The sequence below is a fragment of the Eretmochelys imbricata genome, chromosome 12, assembly GCF_965152235.1.
Source record: "Eretmochelys imbricata isolate rEreImb1 chromosome 12, rEreImb1.hap1, whole genome shotgun sequence".
NCBI lineage: Eukaryota > Metazoa > Chordata > Testudines > Cheloniidae > Eretmochelys > Eretmochelys imbricata.
In genome coordinates, this window is record NC_135583.1 from 1178754 (window position 1) to 1204514 (window position 25761).

Genomic DNA, 25761 nt, shown 5'->3' on the forward strand with positions numbered 1-25761 from the left:
GAAGCCAGTCAGGACTCTGGGGGAGCATGCCCCCTCTCTCTGAGCATACTGTCTCCAGGGCAAGAAGTTTACACAGCTTCGACCTTCCTGGGTCTGAACCTCGAAGTATTCAGCATCCTCTTCTCACACTGTGCGCTTCCTACAGCGAGTCCTCACAGACAGGGCTCCTGGGGAAGCCAGAGGGCCCTGCACCTCAACTCTGCAGTCAGACGTGACTCTCAGCCAGCCAGTAAAACAGACGGTTTATTAGATAACAAGAACATGGTCTAAAACAGAGCTTGTAGGTACAGGGAACAGGACCCCTCAGTCAGGTTCATCTAGGGGGGTAGGGAGCCCAGACCCCGGTTCTGGGCCTCCCTCCATTTCCCCAGCCAGCTCTAAACTGAAGCACCCTCCAGCCCCTCCTCTGGCCTTTGTTTCTTTCCCGGGCCAGGAGGCCACCTGATCTCTTTGTTCTCCAACGCCTTCAGTTGGCACCTTTGCAGGGGAGGGACCCAGGCCATCGGTTGCCAGGAGACAGGGTGTCAGCCATTCTCTGTACAGACAGCATCACGTCTGCCTACTGCTCTGCAACAATCACGCACCCTTATCCCACCACCTACATACTTAAGAAAGGCATAGGGGAAACTGAGGCACCCACACAGTATTCGGAGAAAACATTAAGAACATTTCCGCTTCGTCACATGATATAACTTAATATTTTCAGATTCTTGTTAATTGTGCATTTTTAGCATGTTAGAAAATGGTGAATGAGATATTGCTTATTTACTAGATAATTAACTTTTTGCTCATGGTTTGTGTCAAGCTGCATAAGGATGGTAACTGGAATTTAAAGAAATACACAAAACAGCATATACAATTTGTTTTTATGAAATATAACAACCTTAAATGTTTTGAATACATAAACATCTCTGATCAAAACACATTTCAGATATACAACCGAATTATAATAAGTTTAGGTCTTAACATTTTTTTATTAAATTCAGATTTCATTTTAAACAGATTTATTTTAAAAAAGAAAAAACTGATTTTAATTGAAATAACAAAATAAAAAAATCCAATTCAAATTAAAAAATACTTTAAAAAAATCTTCAATTTTTATCCACTTTGCTCCGATCGCTAGGCTTGGACACTGCATCCATGTCCTGCTCTTTTTTGTCTTTTTCAATTGCAACCTCTTTGGAGCACAGCAGCCATGTTTTCCCATATGCCTGCACAGCACCTAGCACGTTGCCTATTATAGTCTTAAAAAGAATGAAATGTAACCTTTTTTATTCATTGAGTGCCGAAAAGTGAGCCTGGCAGCATGAAGATGCTTAAAATAAGTCCCTGGCTCAAAGGGTTTTCAGTCTAGTAAATTACATGATGGAAGAGAGATAAAATGGGGGATGGGAGTGGGGCAGGGAGGAAGAGAGGACAGTAACAAGACTGTACAGTTAATTATCAGTGTGTGCATAGCACAGTAGATGTAAGAGGACGTTTTCAAGAGCACAGGGCACTTCAGTGCCCAAGTCCCATCAAAAGTCAGAACTGCCCTGTACTTTTCAGTATCTCCATCTTAAAAACAAACCACACAGACCTATCAAATAAATGACCTACGAGGAAGTTGTCTTGGCCAGCTCCCATCCTGAGTGTGTCGTGGTAGTGGCAGGTGGTTCTGATGGGGTGAGCATGTGTGGGGGCGCAGCGTGGAGATAGGCTCCAATGCCTCACACAGAACTCACCGAGGCTGGTATCATTAGTAGAACAGGGGGAAAGGAGGCAATTTCTTCTCCTGTTGAAGTAAATAGCAAGGCTCCCATTGGGCTAAATTCAGTGGGAGGTTTGCTACTTATTTTGATGGAGCCAGGACTTGCATGGGGAGTAGCATGGCTGTGGTTGCAGTAGTCAGAATTAAGTGTCTCTCAGCTAAGACACATCCAGCAATTTCCTGCAGTGTCTTTGGGAGATGCAAATGAATTAAGTTTAAATAGCTTTGGAGTCCATTGTATTCTAAATGCAAAGTTCATGTGTTATTGTGGGATTGTGTATAACTCCTCTAGGGGAGAGATGTGGGCACTGGAAACCTTAGGAAGTATTGTGAGCTTCAAAGCATGCTTTTAAACAATGTGCCAGATGAGAAGGAACTTTCAAGACAAACCACGGTAAGTGGGTTTCCTAGAAAATACCTGGGGGGAGGCAAATGCAAATTCTCACCTGGACTCAAACTTTTGAAGCTACGCCTGAGGAGAGAAACATTGTCTCGCTGATTGCACCCCACTGTATGAAGGAAAGGCTAATCTATGAATGGGTGTGTTTGTTCTAAAAGCTGTTATGAACTTGCAATCACAGAAAAATCCCGTGGTGGGGTTGGAAGGACTGTTCATCTGCCTTTGTTGGAGTTGGGATGATCTCTAGTGAGTTTATTAGCATGTGTGTAGGTTCTTTTACTGTTTTAAATGTGTTTTCTATGCAGTGCTGACAAATAAATGTGCTTGCTTTAGAAAGAGCTGTGTGGTAACTTGTAACTCTGGGCAATTGTCCTGTTTGTAGCCTCTGAGGAGAAAAAAAAGCACAGACAGCAGAAGGTTGTCTAGCTTGCTGCGGAGCTCACAGTGTAGGCAGGGAACTGCGCAGCCTGGAAAAACCCCGTTCAGGAGGGAGAGAGACGTGGGTCTCTGCCCTAGAGAGGTGACAGCTGAGAAGCCGGGACCATGCTGTACCATGAGGGGAGCAATAGAGGTTGCCCTGAACTGTGACAGAAGCAGTGTAAATTCCTTTTTCTCTTGAATTCTTAGTGTGCAAAGGCCAGATCTTCAGTAAGTCAGTGCTGATCCTCTGAAGTCAACTGAGGCTCTGAGCCCAGGTGTTTAGAGTGATGCCCCCCTCCCCCTTGAGATAACGGCACACTCAAATGACCAGACGACTGTCTGGGATCTCAGTAATCAGGCAAGCAAATTATGTTACAGATGTTTCTAAAAACACCTGCGCCCAAATATGTGACTGTTTTTCAAGTGCTGCTTAGCCTTTGCCGCTGCTGTTGAATTGTTCAGGTGATTGTGCATCACCCGAAGCACTTTTCTGTGGGATCAAAAGGTGCCGTCGGTGATTGGCTTGCGGGAGGGGTGGTAGATGAGCCCTTCATGGCTGATGCCATAAAAGTAGAAGGCTGCTAATAGACAGGGGGGCTATTAAAGTAATGGAGCTGAATGCAAATGTGTGGGTGTGCAGACACGACACACCTGGGCGGCAAGGCAAATCAGATGTCTCCCCTTTTCCTTAATTGGTGCAGGGGACTTCCCCGCACTTCGGGGAGGTTATGGCCTCTCTTGCCCCAATAGCTCTCTGACTTAAACATTCATTTTGGCCCGCAGCTATTCCGCCTTGTGCTGTGATCCCGGATTATCCCCTAAGCTAAGCAGGTCAGGTCAGCTCTTGCGTGAAAGACCTCCGAGGAGTGCACTGGGACTGCAGGAGGAGCTGATGAGTCACTAGGTGGCAGTCTTCCCTCTAGAGCCAGTGCTCCACCATGCTGCTTTGGAGGGCACTGTCCTGCTGGCAAGGCAGGCTTGTCAATGGAAAATGCTAACCACATCAGTTGCCAGACACCCCACTGGACTTTCAGTAGAAGTAAAAAGAAAAGGAGGACTTGTGGCACCTTAGAGACTAACCAATTTATTTGAGCATGAGCTTTCGTGAGCTACAGCTCACTTCATCGGATCTGTAGCTCACGAAAGCTAATGCTCAAATAAATTGGTTAGTCTCTAAGGTGCCACAAGTACTCCTTTTCTTTTTGCGAATACAGACTAACACGGCTGTTACTCTGAAACCTGTCATTATGCAAAGTAGAAGTAAAGTTACTCTGTTGGTGGGATTACAGGCACAGAATTGCACCCACTGGGTTCTGAGCATGTTCCTTGACTTGATCTGTCGGCGCTGTCAGGGTATAAACACTCGACAGCTGCTCCCACCTGGGCAAGCAGAGTGTGTGGAAAGGCACAGATATCTGACCTGGCAGGGTTTTCCTCTCGCTACGCTGCCCTGACCGACCCTTTCCTTGCTGCCATGCTTGGCCGGCGTCCCCTTCATCCTACAGTCTGGGTTCCAAAATAAACCTGTTTAAAACCTGCCAACTATGTAACTGCATCCACCCTCTCCCTTTTATCTCAATTTCCCTCTGAAGTGTTCCATCTCCACCCACAGCTTAAGAGCACGTTGGTTGGGTTTGGGGCTTTTTAAACACCTGCTGGTCGGAGAACGTGCTAACCCCTCCTCACGCCCCAGCCATTGCCAGTTTGGGAAACAATGCCAAGCAGGGAAAAGAAATGCCAGCCAGTTTCGTCTGTCTCTATGAGCCTCTGGGTTAGCACACGTACAACGCGCTTATCACTTTGGTCTGGGAACGCAGTCTAGAGCTGCACCTGACGGGCTTGATACATCACCAGGGCAGCGCGTGGCGATTTGCCATCCCGGCAGAGAAGGACTCTTTGCACCTGTTGGTGGGGGAGACTGCTACAAGGCAGCTCACAGAGCGGTAGAAGCCAGTGCTTTGCCACGGTGGCCTGGCACCTTTCTGCTGCACCCTTGCTGTTATGGGGCACATCGGAGCTTGAACTGGTCTGGGAAGAGCAAAGGAACATTTGCTGTCACTTGTGCCAGCATTGTGCGGGGCAGGATTTGATCACAGAAGAGTAGGGTTGGAAGAGACCTCAGGAGGTCATCTAGTCCAACTCCCTGCTCAAAGCAGGACCCACCCCAACTAAATCATCCCAGCCAGGGCTTTGTCAAGCTGGGCCTTAAAAACATCTAAGGATGGAGATTCCACCACCTCCCTAGGTAACGCATTCCAGTGCTTCACCACCCTTCTAGTGAAATAGTGTTTCCTAATATCCAACCTAGACCTCCCCCACTGCAACTTGAGACCATTGCTCCTTGTTCTGTCATCTGCCACCACTGAGAAGAGCCGAGCTCCATCCTCTTTGGAACCCCCATTCAGATAGTTGAAGGCTGCTATCAAATCTCCCCTCACTCTTCTCTTCTGCAGACTAAACAAACCCAGTTCCCTCAGCCTCTCCTCATAAGTCATGTGTCCCAGCCCCCTGATCATTTTCGTTGCCCTCTGCTGGACTCTCTCCAATTTGTCCATATCCTTTCTGTAGTGGAGGGACCAAAACTGGACTCAATACTCCAGATGTGGCCTCACCAGTGCCGAATAGAGGGGAATAATACTTCCCTCAGTCTGCTGGCAATGCTCCTACTAATGCAGCCCAATATGCCTTTGGCCTTCTTGGCAACAAGGGCACACTGCTGACTCATATCCAGCTTCTCGTTCACTGTAATCCCCAGGTCCTTTTCTGCAGAACTGCTGCTTAGCCAGTCGGTCCCCAGCCTGTAGCGGTGCATGGGATTCTTCCGTCCTAAGTGCAGAATGTGAGAGGCCAGATCCTCAGCTGGTGAAAATCAGCCTATCTTCATTGCCACCAGTTGGCTTTAATGAAGCTACATCTCTTTGTACCAGTGGGGGAGCTGAGTCGAAGCGTGCCCTGTGCACTGCCAAGGGGAGGTGCCTGGCACAGGGAGGGTGCAGGGAGCTCCTGGAGGCACTTATTGAATTGGGGGGGTGGCAGGTGTTGTAGTGGCTGGCTGTATGGCTGTAGGGGAGCACTCTGGTGGGTGCCGAAGTGATTGGCTCTGGGAGGGCTTTAATCGGGAGGGAGGAAAGGAAAGTGTCTGGTTCTAGTGGGAGGGGGTGGCAGTGTGGCTCTGGGAGGTAGGAGAGGTGGCTCTCCAGGGTACATAGATTTTTTGTTTCGTAAGCGGAGTGGTGAATCTGGAGGGGTTTCTGTGGAGAGCCATGCAGGCAAAGGAGGTGAGAACCTGGCTGCAGGATAACTGTTCCCTTGCACCTGTGCTGCCTATAGAAAGCCGAATTGATGCTCTGAGGATGATGATTTGGTGCTGTGAGAGCAGACAGACTCAGCCCACTGCCCTGGAGGCTTGGGAGCAGAGGAGAAGCAAATCCAAGACAACTTGGTTTTCCCTTTAAAGGTGACAGCTCCCTTTCCAGTGCTTCCTCTGCCTCCTCTACAGAGCTGCCTGGCTGCCTCTTGACTGAAGAAATATAGCTTCTGTACGAAGTGTCATTTCCCCTCACACACAACCCTCCCAGGCAGGAAGTAACTGCTGCCGCCTCCCCACTGCAGTGTTCACTGGGTCTGTGCTCAGCACACCTGAAGAAATTGCTTTGGCAGGTGATGCCCTGACAAGCTGTCGCAAGATTCCCAGCATGTTTTGTGCTTACACCAAGGACAATGAGTGTGTCCATTCATACTCCCTTTCTTTCAGCTTCCAGGGAGCACAAAGACGCTCCTAACTCTCGCTCTAGGTTGTTTTTAGAAAGCCAATGTGACTCGTGTTTCAGGGCCTCAAAATCCCTGTCCTGCTTTCCTGAGAGCTTCTCAACTCGCTGACCTGCTTGGTAGGAGCCATTTGTATCTACTCCCATCATCTGATGGTGAGCACACGTTTCCTCTTGAAGTCTGATGGTGTAACCAAATCCCTGAGCTGCAAGAAATGGACACACTCACTGGAAATCCCAACCCCCCACTGGAAGATGGGCTTCAGCTCGAAAAACAAAGGCCAGTCCAGCTGAGCTGCGAGAGAGCCCCCATGTCTGTTGTAATAACATGTCTCTCACCCTCTTTAGGGAAAGCTGGCAGAGGGTCCTGTGACGTTCCTACAGACAAAGCTGGTACGTTAGTGTAAGTCGGGCAGTGGCGCATGGGAAGCAGTCGCCAACTCTTGGTGATGGGACTTAGACATTTAATAAATTTAAGGGAAACTCTTGAACGTTGGCCTGGAGCCGCTGCCCTGCCCCTCCCATGCCTCCAGCAGCGTGAATGGGACTCTAGAGCCGGTCCTTTCCAGAAAGGCGTGACAGGATAAAACGAGCCCGACCCCACCGCTTCCCAAGCATATGATCAAACAATCCATTTCAGTGGCTGCAGCTCTTGGGGGAATTCAGGGCTGGGCAAAGGTGCTGGGTGGCAGGTCTGGAGACCGAGTACCTTTGTCTGCCCAGCCAGAGGGCACAGGCTGGGCAGCAGCAGTGCACACAGCTCCACACCGTTCCATCCAGGGGCTCCCCGGGCCTCCATTCTGGGTAAGAGGAGAGAGCCCTCGTGTGGCCCTTCCACCCTGCCCTCTGCTCAAGGTGAATTTAGCAAATCTAGACCGGCATGGAGACTTCGCTCTTTCACACAGGCCACTGCTCAGCCCCCAGGTGGTGAGGCTGGGGCACTGCTAATCTGAACTAGAAAATTTATTTAATTAGACTTAAATACATAAAAATCCACCTAAACTGAGGCCGTCAGTGCCTGGGAAGAGAATTAAAACTACAATCAATGCAAATACCGGCTGATGGCCTCCCCATCCTTCTCTTTCACCCCTTCACCAAGCAAAGAGCCAGTCCTCAGTAGTATCACCCACCTCACCTGGAAGCCCACTGAGATGCCCACCTACCAAAATCCAGGCCCTCCCCCCACAAGGATCCTCTGCCACACAGACGAGGAGAAAAGGCTATGGAAGCTGCTCTCAGATATTGGTACCTTGAGCCACATGTGGGAGTAGAACGGCCAGCCACCAGCCAGAGTGGCCATGAAAGAGGAGCCTGGAGCTGCTGATAGCACTGGACCCACCATCAGGCAAGAATCCAGGAGAGGAGAGGACCAGGCGGCAGGTGAGCCTGAGCGGGGAAGCCAAGGGGAGTGGGAGATGAAATGGGGAGTTTATTTTATTAAACCCAATCAGCAATCAGTGTGTCCTCCGTGCCAATGATCTGTGTCAGCCATCGCTGTGGGTAGCACTGGGATGTTGCATCATGAGTGGCATTGTTACTCGCAGCCTGCACTGTGAATGAGTTGCAGAGCCCTTTGCGTCCAGCTGAGCTCAGCCTGCCATTGCCTTTGTGATTAGTCACTGTCCAAGCTGGAGCGATCCCAGCCTGGTTCATTTCAGCAAGTTCCTAGCCCAGGACTGGGAAAACAGGGCTTTTCTCTGAGAGGGTAACCCAGCCGTCCCACATTGCTGTGCGGGGAGCGGCTGCCCTGTGGTGAGTAATGCCCCACTCATGCTCTGTCCCTAGGGCGACCAAGGCCCCAGCGCTCCATTTGTAAGAGGCAGATTCAGAGACGTCGCCGACCAAGAACCGGCGCTGGTTTCTAGGCTGCGAGCCAGAACTGAGGATTTCTACACAACTTCTCTCTTTGTGGTGGTGTTAAGACTGCCTCTCACACGCAGGCGCATTGTCCTGGGACAGGAGGGGGTGGGCTTGCTGGTCTGCAATGCATTGGGTAAGCATCTTCCATCTAGGACAGAGAAAGTATTTACTGGCTGCATAGCTTGCCCAGCTGTGGTTGGGGTCTAATGAGAACCATTTCCTGCAGTTAAGGAAACTATTCAGCTTCACAGCAGCCCCTGCTAGGCACAAATATTTCTATTTCTTAACCCCTCTGCGCCCTTCTCCTTGCAAAATGATGCTGTTCCTCGCCTCACCCACCTTTTCCCCCCACATTTAGGGATTTCCTGCTTGTTCCGCTAATCCCAGGCAGCCTGGCTCTGCCATCGCCTGGCGTATCTGCACCTGTGGGAGAGCCAGGGGACAGAGCCCCTCTTTGCCCAGGCTTCTGCAGAGGTGACTGCGCTCTGTAGCAATTACTGGGACAAGCCTGCTCTGTCAAAGCTGGGTGGGAGGAAAGGCAAGTGACTGCACTTCATTAAACTGGTCGGTGCCATTGGCAAGCGCTGTGGTGGGTGGAGGCCAGGAGTGCAGCTTCCTCGACTGCACTGCGAGGGAATAACATTGCAGACACTAATTCAGCGGAGGGCTAGAGAGGAGCGTAGCAGCAGGTCTAAGGTCTGATAATACACACAGCCTCTGCGGTGCCGCCTGATATAGCTGTGATGTTGAGCAAAGTGCCATCCCGTTGCTCCCCTTCGCTTTTGATCGCCAATGTCCCTGTATAGACCATCAATATGGGATGCCCCCAAAGCTTCCTTCCTCTCCACAAGCAGCCAGCAGGAAAGGGGTTAATCTGGCAGTTTGGGGTTGAGTTTTCTTGTGGTTGGGACTCTGCAAAGCCCTTGAGCCCTTGCGTTTCCCCAAGAGTCTTGTGTCTACCATCCCATGCAACAGCGAGGTAAATGGGTCTTCTCGGAGGGCTTGAATTGTGCAGCCTGCCGTCCTCAGCAAACCGGGAACTGAGGGTGGGATGTCCTCTCTTGTACCTGGGCAGCGCTGTGCTCCTGCTTGTTTCAGCTCTCTCGCTACCTAGACCATTACAAAACTGACCCCCAGAATTACTTGATTGAAGTGTTTTCTCTTTAAAAATGGGGACTTGGCCCATACCTTCCCCGAAGGTTTAGAGTGCAGTTCCAAACCAGCGTTTTTACCAGTAAATCTCCAGGTAAACTAACTTCCAGAGGCTCTTGTGGGTACAGAACAGCACAGGGCCAGGGGGAGGTTCTGTGCCTGGCTCTGGCACAGGTTCCCTTGGTGACCTTGGGAAAATCAGTGAATCTCTCTGGGTGTCAGTTCTGCCCTGTGTGAAAACAGGAGAAAACCCTCCATCACAGTGGGTCTGGGAGACGTACACCGCGACTGTCTAGCCACGCCTGGACATCTTTGACTGAAGGTGCTAGGGAGGGATACAGTATTCTCTCTGCTGCAGGAGGTGGAGAGGAGTCTGGGAGTGCTTTGTGGGGGATGTAAGGTGCCCATCACCTTGGTATCAAAGCCCCACCCTAGGGCCTGAACTGAATGTGGCTCAACAACATCCCATGCTGGTGTGCTCCATTAGGTGCTTGTAGGAAAGTCCTGGTGAGCTGGGAGATGGCCCATGGTGGAGGGACTTTCAGAGTTATGAAGGAGGCTGTAGGCTAGAGCTGCATTGGTCTAGGGTGAAGTTGTACACACCTGTGCTGCTTCCCAAGTCCTTTGTTTTATCTTGTGCTCCCTCTGCACTTGGGAAGGAGAAGGGGTAGCCCCCCAAAACACTTCGTGTGTGGCTGGAAAGGTCTTGTGCTGGGAGGGAGCTGGTGAAAAACACATGGAAAACACGTCTATAATTATAACGGGACTTTAACAAAACCACTGCGGCTCCGTGCTTCATAACATAGATTCACCTGCCTTCACCCAAGTCCTCGAAATCTCCCCCTTCCACAGCCTTCCAGTGAACCAACCTGCATCGGCCAACCATGTCTCAGGTGAGCAGGAAGGATTGCTCTGTGTTCTGACGCAGAGTGTAATTCCCCATTGGCTCTCTTTGCCAGGGCAATGCCGTGCCTTTAAAGACTTGCTAGGGCTTGATGGGCTTTTCCAAATTGCTGAGGATGCAGCAGCACAAAGATCTCTCCTAAAGTGGATTCAACAGAAAAGTTGGGCCAATTAAGAGGGCAAGGCAGCACCTGGGGGGTTATAAAAAGGGCAGGCAGGGGATGAGAGCTACCAGAGAGACAAGATGGCTCCTGGGAGAAGGCTGAAGGCAGGGGAGCCGCAAGAGGGATTTGCTGGCTGATGTCCTCAAGCCAGAGAGCCAGGACTGGAGCAGCAGCAGAGGTAGATGCTGGCTGGCTCTGAGCTGGAGGGACCCAGAGAGGGCTGAAGGAAGGGGGAGCAGCAGAGGAGCTCACCGGCTGATGTCTCCTTGTTGGAGAGCTGGCCCAGAGTAACCATGAGAGGGTTGGGGGCAGAGGGATGCTTCCCTGGTAAAAAGAAAAGGAATACTTGTGGCACCTTAGAGACTAACCAATTTATTTGAGCATAAGCTTTCGTGAGCTACATCAGCATCCGATGAAGTGAGCTGTAGCTCACGAAAGCTTATGCTCAAATAAATTGGTTAGTCTCTAAGGTGCCAAAAGTACTCCTTTTCTTTTTGCAAATACAGACTAACACGGCTGCTACTCTGTTCCCTGGTAAAGATGCTCTCCCAGCAGAGAGGCTGCAGGAGTTCCTGCAGGGGAAAGTGCGGTTGCACCCTAGAAGGAAGGGCTGGGGTGGAATAGGATGCATAGGGAGCCTAGCTGTGATGGAAAACCCTGGGGTATGGTCAGAGCAAGGACTGCTTGCACAGGGGTGATATGGATTATACTTTGGGACTGTCTGCACTATGTATTGTTGATGGCCTAGATCTGCTTCCATGGACTTATTGGGGTCTCAAAAGGAAACTGAGGTGAGGGACCACTTGCAGGGCTGCTACGAGGCCACAAGGAGGCATGCAGGAGGAGATCACTGGTTTACAGGGAACTGGCCAGCTGCTCCTTCCTAGTTATATCATGCTTCCCGTTTCTTATACTTATATGGCAAGCAGCCTCCTCACTTCACTGCAGAGGTGGCTATGGCTGATATGATTCATGCCACTGTGAGTGCCGCTGCTGTGGAAGCCTCAAAGGGCATCCCAGTCTCCATGCTTTTCTCTCTCCCCGTCTCCTCACAAACCAGAAGACCCTGCTGTTTCGTTTATTCATGTATTAGAAGGGGACCCTTAAGCTCTGTGTCTGCCCCAGGTTGTGTATTGGTCTCCTGAAGCAGTGGCTGATACCGTTAGACCCTTAAAGCAGGGTATGGAGCCATGCCCCTTTCCCTCTTCCCGCCCCGCTGTTCGCAGCGCATTGTGAGCTTGCAAGGCAAACACAGAATCTTTTCACCTCAAAGAGCTTCTGCCCATCAGATCTGCATGGGATGAGAGGCTCCAAGGAAATGTGGCTTGTTGGCTGGAGTGTCTCTGGCGCAGGGGTTGATATGAGCAAAGGAAACCGTTCTCCTTAGCCATGACCACCTGGTTCACACACAGCATTTCTCATCTCTGTTTTCATTTGAGGTGGTAATGATGTCTTCTCCCAGTAAATAATGAGTGTCTGCTTCGTCGTCTCTATCAGGGTGAAGAGGCCAAGTGGCATAAGCAGCCTCCTGGGAAAGATTGGCTCCAAAAAGCAAAAGATGAGCACGCTAGAGAAATCCAAACTGGACTGGGAGAACTTCAAGGAGGAGGAGGGGATCGGGGAGGATCTGGCCATCCACAACCGAGGGAAAGAAGGGTAAGACTGGCTTTATTTAGTAGCAGTCAGGGTCTGCCAAGCACCCAGGAAACCCATCACTTCCTGCAGAGAAGCAACCAAACCCCAAAGCACTAGGCGGCTGTTGCGAGCCCAGCAATTGATCTCTCTCTAAGGGTCCTGGGGATAGACTGTTGAAGGATGTCTGGCTGTCCTGAGCACTCCCACAGTCCCCTAAGACATCACTAGGATTTTCAGGCCCACCCTTATGGACTCTGGCTGGCATGGCTCCTGATAGGGTGGCAAATGCAGCTTGACCAGGTTCTTTGAGTAGCCAGTCCAGCAATCTACTGACAAAAGATGGTGGCCCCCTGTACTTGCCCTAAGATATCCCACTTTCATAAGCACATTTTTTTCCCTTTTTAACGTCACCCAGGGGCACCATACAGGCTCCTCAGGCTTTCCTCCTCTTCAGTACAGACGCATACAAATACAGAACAGCTGTCAGAGCACATTGCTGTTTATGAGAGCGTTGGGTATTGATTGTGTGTGTCTAGCAGTGCTCACTCCAGTGCAGTTAATGTCATAAAAGTAAGTAGCGGTGTTGTAGATAAAACAGTTCATAATGCACGCCATGGGGAAGGGAATAAGATCAGACATGGCTTCCCTACCACAAGTGCTTCTCTAGACTCTGGGAAAATCTCCCCAGCTTAGTGGACTGCTCATAAAACGTAACCTATGCTAAGCTGTTCTTATGCTTTGCCTGCAGGAGACCTTGCAGTCTCAGGGCTCCACAAATCTGATTTTCTGTTTCAAATGGATATTTTATTACCCTTGTCTTTTCTCTTTGCTGCCTGGCCTCTAACATACCACTCACCCTATTAGATCTGCCCTGTTGGCCTCTCCAGCATAGACAGGTGGGTGCCAATAGAGCAGGGTGGGGGTGGGTGGGTCGGTGGCACTCCATCAAGCCAGAGCAAGTCAAAGGAGCTGCATTGAGTTACACCAGCTGTGGATCTGGCCCTCCAGATTAAGACGCTCATTTATCAGGCTCTGGTGACGTGAGAGCAGGATGGGGAAGGGGCTTTTGTGCAAGACCTGACAAAACACCTCAACACATCGAACTCCGTTAGTGCACAGAGCTGGACTTCTCCTCTGGGGAAAAGCCCCTCTGAGGAAGGCTTACAGTTCAGACGGCATATGTCAGCATCACCAGGAGTGACAGATGTCTGCAAGCAAGGCTGTGCCAGAGCCCTCTGCTCTCTGATGGGCTCTGCTCCCCAGAATGGGTAGATGACGAGCAGTGCCAGCTTCCTACATACAGTGTCCCACCAACGTCCCTTCCTTGGCTTTGCAGGGTCTTGCCTTCAGAAGGATTCAGAGGGGAGTTGAATCTCCATTGCCCGTCAGCCTTTGAGTTCTCTGTAGCTGCCTCTGGTGGCGCCAGCTGCTTAAAATGGTGGTGTCCAAGCGGTGGACACTTTTTTACCAGGAGCTGGACTAACAACCCACCTGAGAATTCATTTCACACGGACAACTGGGCAGCCATCAGGGCTTAGGCTGCTATTGATCTGGGCTGTATTCAAACCAACGGCATCAAATGAAAGGCTCTGAAACCTTCTACCAGCCCTTAGACACTCTTCTTACGTCGAAATGCATCCTTGGTGTGTGGGGTGCAGCTCAGCTCCATTGACTGCAGTGACCCTGCACCTGCTGACACCTGGGCCGAACAGGGCGCCGGCTGCTTCAGAGCCATTGCATTAAACACACTAGTTTAGCAGCATGGGGACACAGAATCTTACCGGAAATCATGAAGATCCTTCAGCCTCTTTAATTGCTTGGTCCTGATTACGTCTGCATTGAAGTTACAAACTGAAAATGTCCCGCTTTCTTGGAAAGTTCTGATTTCTTGTTCTGGCCCATGTACAGGGGCAACGAATATCCATAGACTTCACTCACCGCTGGCAAACCTCTCCAGTGGCATGGATGCAGTAGTCTTTAAAGACTGGAGAAGAGATCAGTGCATAGGAAAGATGAGCGAATCAGAGTAGCATCTTTAAGAGTATCTGCAAGCTTGACTAGCCTTGCTTATTAACTGCTCGAGCAGATCTCAGGTCCACTGAGCTATCAGCCGGTGGCTTTGTCATTACACAGAAGAGAAACATGGTGCCATGAAAGCACGAGACTCTTCTTTTAAAAAAATCAATACTAGTCAAATGCGTAACATCAGGGGGTCACCAGATGACCCAGCTCACCTTTAATCACATCCACCTCCAAGGCAGAAAGGCAGGGAGTCCAAGCACATAAGTGAGCCAAAGCTACTAGTAAATGATGGGGGTGAGAAGGGGGTGAAACTGCAGCTGTCAGCCTGGCATCACAAGATCACACAAACACCACTATCATTGGCTGCTTTTGCGATCCGGCCACTTTCTATGAGCCACTTTTTCTTTTACGATCCTCTCCCTCCCCTCAGATATTTGTCAAGTGACCTTTGTCCACAATTCAGTGGATAGTAATTGACACAGCTCATTATAAAAATCCGGACAAGAACTATTAGGATGAGGAATGGTGTCTGTACCTGGTGCCTGCCTGGCGCTGATGAACCATGCTTCACATGTCTTTTACTAATCTTTCTGCTGCTATTTGTCACACGGGCAGTCTCTGCAGATCTCGCTGTGTAACTGAAGATGGGTTCCACCTGATTAGGAAAGCATTCAGTCACCCATGGCAAGTCAAGGCCCAGATTGTTAAGCACCAGGCAAACCCGAGATGCTATAGAAATAGTAATCGTATGTCTTATGGCCAGGGGGAGGAAATTCTTCCTTTAAAAAAAAAAATAACCTTGCCAAAGTCACCGTTCACATCTCAGGGCAGCTCCTTGGGCCTTCGCTTGCTTTCTCAAGTTGTTAGAAGTTGCTCCATCAGCACTCTTGTTCTGGCTGAGTGATGGAATTGCAGTTTCCCTCCTTTCATAACACAGTTCATTCTGCCCTCCGCAGCACAGCCTGCTGTAATCCCAAAGCTAAAGGGGACAAGTGGTACCCTCCGGCTACGTCTAACCTGCCATTGTCTCTTTCCTCCCCTCGTCATCAATTTTCAATCTGCGGGTTTATTTTTCATCAGCAATGGAATGTGGGTTTATGGGCAACCCAGATTCTGTCAGATCCTCAGGGCCTGTCCTGCTTTTGAAAAGGAGACACTGAGACGGAGCAGGGGAGGAGACATCCTTTTTGCTGTAAATCTGTCACTCTACCATATTTTATAAACTTGAACACGTGGCACAGCTTCTTAACTGTGCCACGTTATGTAGGGCAAGCCCGGCAGGGGATCTGCACTAGATCTCTCCTCCTCTCCGTGTCCCGGGCAAACCTGGGGCTGTCACACTGTGCGATTGCAAGTGCCTGGCAGGGGACCCAAAGTGCCAATAAAATCTTCCCAAAGGGAACTATCAGCTCTCCTCATTAGCAGACTTCTTTTACAGCAAATGTGCCTTTATCTGAGATAGCTCATGGTTACCCCACTTCCATTATTGCAGGTTATTTATAGCAAATAATGAATTGGGCAATGTAGGTTATTTTTTAAAAAAACAACCCTTCCCTAGCATGAGTAATTCCATGTCGTTGTGAGTTTCCAGTGCTATTTCTCATTGAATTCCTGTTCTGAGGTCTTTGTCCAACTTGCACTGTGGCAGGCTGGGAGCTGTTAGTTCCAGTAGTTTCTTGTTTTGCATGCATATACTCTGAAAAGCGGCTGTGGACAAATGGGTTTGTGGGGTTCCATGTTCATCTCTCAGGGACTCCAGATCAGACATGCTCCGTTTACAGGCAACACGTTGGCTTTTTTTTTTTTTTTGTCCTTGTTGCCAGCCGTGCAAACTCAGCCTGGAATCGGAGTCAGGGTGGGCTAACTCCACCCAAAGGGTTCTCGGACCTGCTGCTGCACTGAGTGACCCGTGCACAGCCCCCTAGCTTTCATTAGGTGTGCACGGGTGAAATTGTTTAGACTGTCCTAATCAATCCTGCTGCTGCACAAGAAGGAATAGGCCAATATGAGGGGGCAAGGAGTCCAGGAGAGCTGGCTGGTTTTTAAAGAAGCCTTATTGAGGGCGCAGGAACAAACCATTCCGGTGTGCAGAAAGAATAGCAAATATGGCAGGTGACCAGCTTGGCTTCACAGTGAAATCTTCAGTGAGCTTTAACACAAAAAGGAAGCTTACAAGATGTGGAAACTTGGACAGATGACTAGGGAGGAGTATGAAAATATTGCTCAAGCATGCAGGGGTGTAATCAGGAAGGCCAAAACACAACTGGAGTTGCAGCTAGCAAGGGATGTGAAGGGTAACAAGAAGGGTTTCTACAGGTATGTTAGCAACAAGAATAAGGTCAGGGAAAGTGTGGGACCCTCACTGAATGGGGGAAGCAACCTAGTGACAGATGATGTGGAAAAAGCTGAAGTATTCAATTCTTTTTTTTCCTCAGTCTTCACAGACAAGGTCAGCTCCCACACTGCTGTCCTGAGCAACACAGTATGGGAAGGAGGTGAACAGCCCTCAGTGGTGAAAGAACAGGTTAAGGACTATTTAGAAAAGCTGGACATGCACAAGTCATGGTTCCAGATCTAATGCATCCGAGGGTGCTGAGGGGGAATTGGCTGATGTGATTGCAGAGCCATTGGCCATTATCTTTGAAAACATGTGGTGATCAGGGGAGGTCCTGGACGATTGGAAAAAGGCAAATATAGTGCCCATCTTTAAAAAAGGGAAGAAGGAGAACCCAGGGAACTACAGACCAGTCAGCCTCACCTAAGTCCCTGCAAAAATCATGGACCAGGTCCTCAAGGAAACCATTTTGAAGCACTTGGAGGAGAGGAGTGTGATCAGGAACAGTCAGCATGGATTCACCAAGGGCAAGTCATGCCTGACCAACCTGATTGCCTTCTCTGATGAGATAACTGGCTCTGTGGATATGGGGAAAGTGGTGGATGTGATCGATCTTGACTTTAGCAAAGCTTTTGATACGGTCTCCCACAGTATTCTTGCCAGCAAGTTAAAAAAGTATGGATTGGATGAACGGACTATAAGGTGGATAGAAAGCTGGCTAGATTGTCAGGCTCAACGGGTAGGTTTTAAAGGCCCAGCTTGTCAAAGCCCTGGCTGGGATGATTTAGTTGGGGTTGGTCCTACTTTCACAGAATCATAGAATATCAGAGTTGGAAGGGACCTCAGGAGGTCATCTAGTCCAACCCCCTGCTCAAAGCAGGACCAATCCCCAACTAAATCATCCCAGCCAGGGCTTTGTCAAGCCTGACCTTAAAAATATCTAAGGAAGGAGATTCCACCACCTCCCTAGGTAACGCATTCCACTGTTTCACCACCCTCCTAGTGAAAAAGGTTTTCCTAATATCCAACCTAAACCTCCCCCATTGCAACTTGAGACCATTACTCCTTGTTCTGTCATCTGCTTCCACTGAGAACAGTCTAGAGCCATCCTCTTTGGAACCCCCTTTCAGGTAGTTGAAAGCAGCTATCAAATCCCCCCTCGTTCTTCTCTTCTGTAGACTAAACATCCTCAGTTCCCTCAGCCTTTCCTCATAAGTCATGTGTTCCTGTCCCCTAATCATTTTTGTTGCCCTTCGCTGGACTCTTTCCAATTTTTCCGCATCCTTCTTGTAGTGTTGGGCCCAAAACTGGACACAGTACTCCAGATGAGGCCTCACCAATGTCGAATAGAGGGGAACGATCACGTCCCTCAAACTGCTGGGAATGCCCCTACTTATATATCCCAAAATGCCATTGACCTTGGCAACAAAGGCACACTGTTGATTCATATCCAGCTTCTCGTCCACTGTAACCCCTAGGTCCTTTTCCGCAGAACTGCTGCCGAGCCATTCGGTCCCATCACTGCCACCAGAATTTCCAGGCACGGGGCCCTCAAGTTAGGCACCTGGATAGAGCTGATTTTCCAGAGGTGGTTTAGGGGAGGTGAAGCCCACTGAGCTGCCTCTGTAAATGTGGCCCCTCATCCAGGTGTCTCAGTACAGATGCCAGTATGCCACGCTGACCCCCAGGCTTTCCTGTTTTGGGGTGTGGGCGCCAGTGTGGGTGTTTGGTCTAGAAGTGCCTCTAGTTTCTGTTCGCAGCCAGATAACTCTTGGGCCCCGTGGACCTCCTTCACAAGCCATGGCTGGTCCACTCGGTGACTGCTGTTCAGCTCTCAGGTGAGAGGGTGCCTGCCAGAGCCATGGGCAGCAGTCAGGGGAGAGTCCAACAAGCTCCTAGAATTGCACTGGGCCTGCTCCCCTTGACTTGCTCAGCTCTGGGCCATGTCGTCTGGCTAACCCCTTGGCTGGTACCATTCCTGCCCCTTGCCCCAGGGCCAGGCTGACTCAGCAGAAGTTCTCACTGGTGCTGCTGCTGCGCCATTCTTCCTGCCTACTGGAGCATTCGCAGGCATTCGCAGGCACTTGATCCACAAGGCCCTCTGACCTCGCTCTTTAGCAGGGGAGAGCCCAGCCCAGGAGCAGTTAAGCTCTGTCATGGCAGAATGGCCACTCTTGGGTGTCCCTGGGTTCCCTTTGCTCTGAGCCCTCCCAGCTTCGGCCCGCAGAATTGTTTGCTGTGATTGGAAGTTTGTTCTCTCGGAAGCAAAGGGCTAGTGCCATTGGCATAGGGTGGGGACAGTGCCCGGGGGCTCTTTTCAAGATTTCCCACACTCCATTGCAGTGCACCCCCGTTCATAGCCTGCAGCACCTAGCATGGGTGGCCACCCCCACCCAGTGAGCTATGCCACGCATCTCACCTCTGACTCGCAGCCCCTGCCTCTGCTGGGACAGGCCTTGGCTAAGCAGACACTGTGAGGAGGATCTAGCTGAGTGGCAGCTTGTGACTGGTGAGAAACAGGAACTTGGGAGAGGCAACCCAACTACTGGGACTTGTGAAGTGAAGCGGGTTCTGCAGGCAGGTCCCCCCAGGGGAGAGACCAGGACTAGCATGCTGGGCCACTACCCCTCGGCAACATTTACCCAGAGCTGACCTGTGTCTGTCATCAGGGTGCAGACCCATGTAGGATAGCCCCAGATGCAGCACAGCACTTCTGTCTTTGGGGCAGGGCTGGAAGGGGCAAAGACACGTCCCTGAATGTGCAGGCTTGCTGGCAGGCCAGATAGCACTGCGCTTGGAGGAAGCTGCTCACCGAACCTTCTGAGTGGGAAGGTCTGATGCTGCCCAGTCACTGCAAGAGGGAAGAGAAATCTGTTATCGCAACTTGAGTGCTTGTGAAAGGGGGCTGCCAGCCAAGTATCCCTGCAGCGTGAAAGCAGGCACAGCCGGGGCAGCAGCAGAGTGAGCTTCCCAGCCCTCTGCCAACGAGCTACCTCCTGTCCTGGCGGGACCATCCTAGGGCTCAGCCTCTGTAGCCCTTCAGTCCCTGCCTTCACTGCCACCCAGGATGCCAGCTGTGCTGCTCTGCTTGCTGGCCAGCTGCCCTGGGAAGAAGACTGACAGAGCCAGCTCAGCCAGCCAATAGCTTCTAAACCGGGCAGAGCCTTGGGATATTTATTCCCGCACTGCCCTGTGGCTGGCTCGGCTGCAACCTTCGCCGTGGCTTTGGAGCTTGGCTTTCTGCAGGTGGTGAGCACTCTGCCCGCTATGTGGGCCAGGCCTATCCAGGGGGGCGATGTGAGAGGACCCAAGCAAACCCACTCCTCTGTGGCCCTGGGGCTTGGGCTTGTCGTGGCATCCCCATGCTGAGTGCAGTGGCCTCGTGCTGAGCGCTGAACGCGTTCCACAGTGGAACAAAAGGCAAATGAGCGTGATGAGTCAATTACAGCTCCCGCTTCGCTCCAGCGATAGGCTAATGAGTAGCGCAGCCCCCAGGCTCGCTGTAGTACCGTTTGTGGCAGAGTGTATTATAATACAGCCGCAGCTCATTAACAAATGGCAAAGTGCTTTGCAGACATTGTCTCTCTGCCCAGCAGTGTTCTCAGGCACTTCTGTGAGAGCTTCGGGAGATGGGGAAATAATCTGGAGGGGGAGCGGGGTGTAGTTAGGGCACTAGGTTGGTTGACTGGGGTCTGTTACCTGCTCAGCTGCAGATTGCCTGGGCAACCTTAGGCAAGTCACTTAGTCTGGCTGTGCTTGAGTTCTCCCTCTGTACAATGGGGAGAACAGCCCTGCCCTGCATTCCGGGAGGGGCAGGGGGGTGAGGGAAGTCCGGGAGAGATTGCGAGGTGCTCAGTAATGGAGGCTGGGTAAAGACATAGACAGGAGGGTTTGTCATGTAGCGTATACTGCCCGCCCCGAGCTGTTCGCTTTGGCCACTTGGGGACATGTGAGAGTTGCTCTGGAATGCTCCCAGAACCTTTCAGTCAAGGCAGCATTCCACATTGCAGGCTCCAAGCCTGGCGTCCCTCCAGGGCAAGTCTGTGCTGACCCTGCTTCTCTCGGCCTCCCTCTCTCCTGCAGGTACATCGACAGGAAAGCGTTTCTGGAACGTGTGGATCACAGGCAGTTTGAAATCGAGCGTGACATCAGACTGAGCAAGACAAAGCCATGAGACTGGGCGTCTTGCTCCTCCCTCTGTATCCAAGAACCGGCCGGCAGCTGGCAGCTGCTGAAAACAAAATGCAGAAACAGTTTTTCTTTCCAAGACTCAACCTGTATATCCTGTGGGGTTTTTCCTTTTACTGTAAAGGCAGGGAGGGGGTTTGTCAGCAGGTGGGGGCACTTTGGGGGTGTTTTGCCTAGCCGATGGCAGTAGCATATCTCTACTGGCATGATCCTGATGGGAACTCTCTGAGCGCCAGTCCCCACGAAAGCCATGGGCAGTGTCCCTCTCCCAGCCCCTTATGCTGCTGACAGTGGGAGCAATCAGACGGAGCACGCATGGGCTGCTGGAGCTGGCCGCTTCCTGCCTAAAGACAAGGCCTTGCCCTGCCTGTGGGTTGTCTCGGGGCACCAGCGCCCAGCAGCCTGGGAAAGTGGACGAGGGGATCAAAGTTCACCCCACGTGCGGAGCACAAACTGGACTCCTGCTGATGCCCCAGCAGTTTTGCTGTTGAAGCCTCTCTTCGAGGGTGCTCTGGGCTGTGGAATTCGGGTTGTAGCCCTTCGCTCCACTCTTCCTGTGGACCCAGCTAGGTCCCAGCCCCTCCGTGCTGGGCCTTCCTCCACACGACTCTGACCGGTCTGGGTGTTCTTGTGATTTTATTTTTTTTTATACAAGAAAACCTCCCTCTGTCTGGTTTCCATTCAGTCTCCCCAGGAAGGTGAGAGCAGCAGCAGGTGGGGGAGGGCTCGCGTCCAGTCGGTCATACTAATAAAGGATTCAATCCCTGCGCTGTCGTGTGTTTGGCATGCGTCTCATCATTTCTGTCCCATGCTGGGCACTCCATACGCTTAGGGAGACACAGTCCTTGCCCCAAGCAGCTTACAATCGAAGCAGATGAGACAGACACCATTTCAGAGGTGGGGAGCTGGTGAAAGGTGCAACAAGGAGTCTGGGGTGAACCCAGTTCTGCTGGGTCCCACTGCAGTGCCTCAGCCGTAAGATTAGTGGCATGCTGTCTGCACACATGGGACTCTGATATTGAGGGGAAGGACAGCTCAGCGGTTACAGTGCTAATCTAGGGTTCAGGGGACCTGGGTTCAGTTCTCTGCTCTGCTACAGCCTTCCTGTGTGCCCTAGAGTAAGTCAGTGAGGGTTCAGCTACACTGCATTGTAAACCCAGGACTTCTGGACTCAGTGTTTCCAAGTCTGAGCATGTGCATCCACACTGCACTGTAAACCTGGGTTTACAGCTGCTGGCCCTGGGTCTCTCAGGTGTGCTAACGTGTCTGTACTGCGCAGACCTTGTGACTCAGATGTGTGGCTTGAGCTGTGTCCACACTTCAAAATGACAGGGCTTGGACCTGAGTCACAGCAGGGTGTGGGCGCAGACCCAGGCCCCTAGTGCTGGTCCTGCTGCTTGCTGACCCCAGTCAGACAGATTTGTGTGTGGATGGAAGGTGTGGCTTGTGCTTAAACCCATGACAGAGCCCTGTGTAGACATACCCTTAGTCTCTCTGTGCCCCGGTTTCCCATCTGAAGAATAGCAATGACAGCACTGCCCTACCTCACAGGGAGGTGTGAGGTGCTCAGCTGCTGCATAAGGGGGCCCAGCGAAGTACCTCTGCTAGATTTCTAGGCTCTCTTTCCTGTTTCATACAAGTCCTATACAGACTATGTTGTCTTATGGCATAATCATTTGATCCACAGTCGTTATGAATGGCTCACATAGCTCACTCCTGACTTTATGCCCCTCAGTAATGCAGCCACCCTGGGTTTGTGCCGATAAAGACTCTATAGCATCCTGCACCATCACGGATGTTGCTTATGCCATATAATTTTTCTGTAAATGGGCTGGAGAGTTTGGGGTGCTATTTTCACACCCCTGTAACTCAAGCTTCTTGGTTCCCCAAGTTTAACTGCACCGGTGTTGAGAGAGGAAGAACAAAGTAATGAATAAAGTTCTACAAATGATCTCTAAATCATAGCTCGGGCTATAAGAGCTGGTGCTGCGAGGGGCCAATGCCCTGGTTTGCCGGTGGTGGAGGCAAAAGCATTTGACCATTTGAAAGGGGCAGAGTCTGAGCTCCTCTCCAGTGGTAGAAAGCATTCACTCATTTGTAGAGCTGATCACCGCTGAGATCAATGCTGCAGAGTGGGATTTGCTTCAGCCCTGATTTGTTTGGGAGGGGAAAGTTGGAAAAGCAGCAAATGTTTCTGACCAATTATCCTGCTCCACTCCCTTTGTTGGAAGTCAAACCAGTAGCTCTTTGAAGGAGATCAGAGCTGGATCAAGGAGCAGAGCTCAGGAGAAGCCATCAAAGGAGTGTAACAAATGCATTGTGTCCCGTGGTCCTTGCAGAGGCCGTGCATACGGAGGGAGGAGTTTTCAAAAGCACTCTGTGTTGGCCTAACTCCCCTCCCCCAGAGTCAGTGGGAGCAAGGCTTGGCCAGTGCTTTCCCAGATCCTGCCTCCGGGAATGCAGGTTGGGATGGTGTGTGGTGAGCAGGGGGCCATAGGCAGGGCAAGCCATCCCAGACAAGAGCCAGTAACACCTTGATACCACGTCACACAGCCCTGCCCCCGGATATCCCACCTGCCAGCAGCTACCGAAAAACTGCATGGATGGCAATGCTGCGTAGAGTTGTCAGACTTGTTCTTGGGATTATTTTTTCTGGCCTGCCGTCTGTAAGGCCAGAAACCTTTATGACACACAGAGGGAACCATAAAACCGTCTAAACGGAACCCCCTCTCTCCTGCAAATTCCATGACCTCCTATCTCTGGCCCTCAGTTTGTACTGGGCCTGTTGCCAAATCTGAAGGCTCCCTGCTTTTCCAGTCCTGGAGAACTCCTGGTTCTGGTCCTGCAGAGGGGAGAATTCAGAGACTCGAATGCCATGACATTTTGAGGTCTGGCAAAGCTATCACCGTGCCCAGATTGAATGTTAGCTCTTCTGCAGCCACTGTCCTTTGAGGGGTGGGGAATTCTGCGGGAAAGAGGAGGAGGGAATGTTTGTGGCAGGCTATTTTATTTCCAAAGCAGCAGTTTGAAGCTGCTCCGAGGTGTGGGACATTAGGCTAAGGGCTGATCGACACTTAAAACGTACATTGACCCAGCTGCGTCATGTAGGGATGTAAAAATTTTACACCCCTGAGAGACGTAGTTAAGCTGACCTGAGCCCTAGTGTAGACAGTGCTGGGTCGACGGAAGCATTCCATCCATCAGCCTAGCTCCCACCACTCGGAGAGGTGGATGGACTAGAGTGAGGGAGGAGCCTCTTCCATTGCTGTAGGGAGTGTATAAGCTGCAGCTGTGCCACTGTAGCGTTTCTAGGGTAGACATACCCCCAGACCATGCGTGGGGAATCAGTGAGCAGAGAGGGCCAAAGAGACTTGACCATTTAGTCCATGGTGCTGCAATTTAGTGTGTGTGCATGTGCGTGCATGCACGAAAACGTGCCCCTGGGAGTGGTATAATCCTAGGGTGCTGCAATTTATCACAAGGACATTGGGTGTGGGTGTGAAAACCTGTCCCTGGGAGTGGTATATACTCACTGCTGAAATTCTGGCCATATTCCATATCTCTGGGGGGAAGGGGGCATGTGTATACTGGGACTACAGTACAGGGCTGGCTCCTGTGCTGGGAGCATGAGAACAGCCCTCGGGGTCTTAGTTTTCACCTGAAAAGAGGGAAATCAGTCTCTGCTGAGATGTGGACAGAGACTGTCTCCTAGCCAAACGGGTAACAGCTACTTGAACTGAAGGAGAGCAGCCCTTTCAGGCTGACGGGCCCTGCCGAAGGATCTGGGATGCTGCCAGCAGCAAAGAAGGTTGCCTGGCTTTGGCCAGAGTTGGCGGTTGCATATGCATAAGTGGGTCGTGCTAAATTATGCCTCAGCAATCTGGCTCTGATGCGTCCCTATGACTAATGCTTAGCACTCCTTTAACACGGTCTGTTTTCAAAGCACTGGTGAGCATTTGCTGTCTAATAACCCCATGCGAGGCAGCTCGCTAAGTAGTATTAGGCCAATTTGGGGAAACTGAGTCACAAAGCAGTTACATGATTTGTGCAAGGCCACACCCCAACTAAGTGCCAGAGGTGAGGGTAGAACAAAGGAGAACTGGGCTCCTCCCAGCCTGTGCTTGCACCACTAGTCCTCACTGTCCCTAAAAGGAGGGATGGAGAGAGAGAGTCAAAAACAGTCCTAAGTCTGGCCTTGCAGCCCTGAACAGCCAAGCCCAGAGCTGCTCATTTCAACTATCTCATCTTTCAGGGTCTAGTTCCCAGCAGATTCAGAACACATTTGTGATCTGCCTTCGTCAAACCCTAATAAGGTTGTCACATAGAATCACAGACTTTAAGGTCAGAAGGGACCATTAGGATCGTCTAGTCTGACCTCCTGCACAACGCAGGCCACAGAAATCTCACCCACCCACTCCTGTAACAAACCTCTAACCTATGTCTGAGCTATTGAAGTCCTCAAATCGTGGTTTAAAGATTTTGAGGTGCAGAGAATCCTCCAGCAAGTGACACGTGCCCCATGCTGCAGAGGAAGGTGAAAAACCCCCAGGGCCTCTTCCAATCTGCCCTGGAGGAAAATTCCTTCCCGACCCCAAATATGGTGATCAGCTGAACCCTGAGCATATGGGCAAGATTCACCAGCCGCCACCCAGGAAAGAATTCTCTGTAGTAGCTCAGCTCCCACCCCATCTAACGTCCCATCACAGGCCATTGGGCATATCTGCCACTAATAGTTGAAGATAATCTAATTTTGGTAATTAATTGATCCCATCATATCATCCCTTCCATAAACTTATCAAGCTTAGTCTTGAAGCCAGATAGGTCTTTTTCCCCCACTGCTTCCCTTGGTAGTTTGTTCCAGAACTTCACTCCTCTGATGGTTAGAAACCTTCATCTAATTTCAAGTCTAAACGTCCCAATGGCCAGTTTATATCCATTTGTCCTTGTGTCCACATTGGTACTGAGCTTAAATAATTCTCCCTCCATGGTATTTATTCCTCTGATATATTTAGAGAGAGCAATCATAGCTCCCCTCAACCTTCTTTTGGTTAGGCTAAACAAGCTTAGCTCTTTGAGTCTCCTTTCATAAGACAAGGTTTCAGAGTAGCAGCCGTGTTAGTCTGTATTCGCAAAAAGAAAAGGAGGACTTGTGGCACCTTAGAGAC

At 50.8% G+C, this 25761-nt stretch overlaps 1 protein-coding gene across 3 annotated transcripts in view; it reads left to right on the forward strand.

Annotated features, from left to right (window-relative positions):
• Positions 1 to 21364, forward strand: part of CFDP1 (craniofacial development protein 1) — a 115394-nt gene extending 94030 nt beyond the window's left edge. Inside the window, exons 6-7 of one of the 3 annotated variants that reach the window (XR_013347697.1) lie at positions 7437 to 7717; positions 11914 to 12038. Coding sequence is in view for 2 of the 3 variants with exons in the window: in XM_077831305.1 (XP_077687431.1) it covers positions 11914 to 12072; positions 20492 to 20582 (250 nt within the window). In the remaining variant the exon portion in view is untranslated. Of the gene's footprint in view, positions 1 to 7436; positions 7718 to 11913; positions 12073 to 20491 lie in introns of those variants that run through there. The other 2 variants (XM_077831305.1, XM_077831307.1) reach the window with 2 other exon arrangements.
• Positions 21365 to 25761: the final 4397 nt, after the last annotated feature.